Source organism: Mandrillus leucophaeus, unplaced genomic scaffold (genome assembly GCF_000951045.1).
Source record: "Mandrillus leucophaeus isolate KB7577 unplaced genomic scaffold, Mleu.le_1.0 Scaffold859, whole genome shotgun sequence".
Lineage (NCBI taxonomy): Eukaryota > Metazoa > Chordata > Mammalia > Primates > Cercopithecidae > Mandrillus > Mandrillus leucophaeus.
The window spans coordinates 526,998-528,738 of NW_012109352.1; the positions used below are offsets into that span (position 1 = coordinate 526,998).

At 32.0% G+C, this 1,741-nt stretch overlaps 1 protein-coding gene across 1 annotated transcript in view; it reads left to right on the plus strand.

Annotated features, from left to right (window-relative positions):
• The window catches only part of SEPT14 (septin 14), a gene marked incomplete at its 3' end in the record, with an annotated part of 84,521 nt that extends 83,124 nt beyond the window's left edge, over nt 1-1,397 (plus strand). Inside the window, exon 8 of the mRNA XM_011968763.1 lies at nt 1,229-1,397. Coding sequence (XP_011824153.1) covers nt 1,229-1,397 — 169 coding nt within the window. The remainder of the gene's footprint in view (nt 1-1,228) is intronic.
• Between the last annotated feature and the right edge of the window lie 344 nt (nt 1,398-1,741).

Consider the following 1,741-nt stretch of genomic DNA (forward strand, 5'->3'; position numbering starts at 1 on the left):
TGCCCAGCTGAGAAAAGGGAATTCTTAAACATCATTGGTGGGAATTTAAGTTGGTACAGCCATTTTGGGAAACAATATGAGGGTTCCTCAAAATCTAAAAATAGTATTACCATATGATGCAGCAGTACCACTTCTGGGTATGTACCCTAGTAGAATGAAATTGATCTGTCAAAAGACATCTGCACTCACATTTTTATTTCAACCTTTCAAAATATATTAAGACTTACTTTGTGGCCTAACATATAATCTATCCTGAAGAATGTCTTGTGTTTGTTTGAGAAAAATGTGTATTACTTTGCTGTTGGATGAAATATTCCACATATGTCCATTAGGCCTATTTGGTCTAAACTGTAGTTTAAATCTGACATTTTCTTACTGATATTCTGTCTGGATCATCTGTCCATTGCTGAAAGTAGGGTATGTAAGTCCCTTACTATTATTGTAATACAGTCTATCTCCCCCTCAGGTCTACTAATATTTGCCTTATATATTTAAAAGCTGTGATATTGGGTGCATATATATTTACAATTGTTATTTTTTAAATGAGCTGACCTCTTCATCATGATATGATGACCTTCTTTGTATCATTTTACAGTTTTTGACTTCAAGTCTGTCTTCTGTGATAGGAGTATTGCTCTCTGTGCTCCCTCTTTTAGTTTCTAATTGCATGGAATATCTTTCCATGTCTTCACTGTCAGTCTGTATGTATCATTAAACCAGCTATGTGAATTTGTTGATTGGTTTTGAATATTGACTAACAGTGTCTCCTAAATATGATATACAAATGTAATTTTATAACAAAAGTATTTACAATTGTAAGGCCTTTTTGCTAGCAGAATTTACTCTGATAAAATTATTTACACTAGTGATGTTATATTACATATTCTGTTAGCACTCCAAAATACCCAGAGGTAGTTTATAACTAACATAATTGTTAATAAAAACCTATAGCATATATGCATATAAAATATTATTTCACTATTTCCTGCTTATTCTTCAGGTAATAAATTTAAAGCAAATTTGCTAACCTATAAATAATCTCTGCCTATGACTGGTATGTATAGTACAACTACACTTACATGGTTATAAGAATTATAGCTATTAATCAAATTGTTCAGTTGTATGTTATTTTAAATGTGTTTTGTATTCATGTATTCATTCCTGAACATTTACTGATTGTCAGGGATTGACACTGAATGTTGTTGATTCATTTTTTTTTTTTTACTAGTGGAAAATGAAAATCACTGTGACTTCGTGAAGCTCCGAGATATGCTTCTTTGTACTAATATGGAAAATCTAAAAGAAAAAACCCACACTCAGCACTATGAGTGTTATAGGTACCAAACACTGCAGAAAATGGGCTTTACAGATGTGGGCCCAGACAACCAGCCAGTTAGGTGAGTAAAAATATTGCTAGCACAACCAAATGGATAATGTAGGAGTCCCCTACAAACACAAGGTACAATAATTTGGGTATAAGAATAATTATACTTCTCCCATCTTGAACCATCCTAAAGAAAACATCCTGAATGTTAGGTGTTTTTATCATCTTTTGATGAAGATATAGTTAGTAGGAACAATATAATGCGAGATCTCATTTTTATGTTGAAATATGTGTATTCAGTATGTGTATATGCTGAAATGTGTATTGAAGAAAAAACCCAGTATTTTGTTGTATTTTTTGTATTTATATGAAATGTATCTATATTATATGAAAGAAAGGATAGGCCAGGCGTGGTGG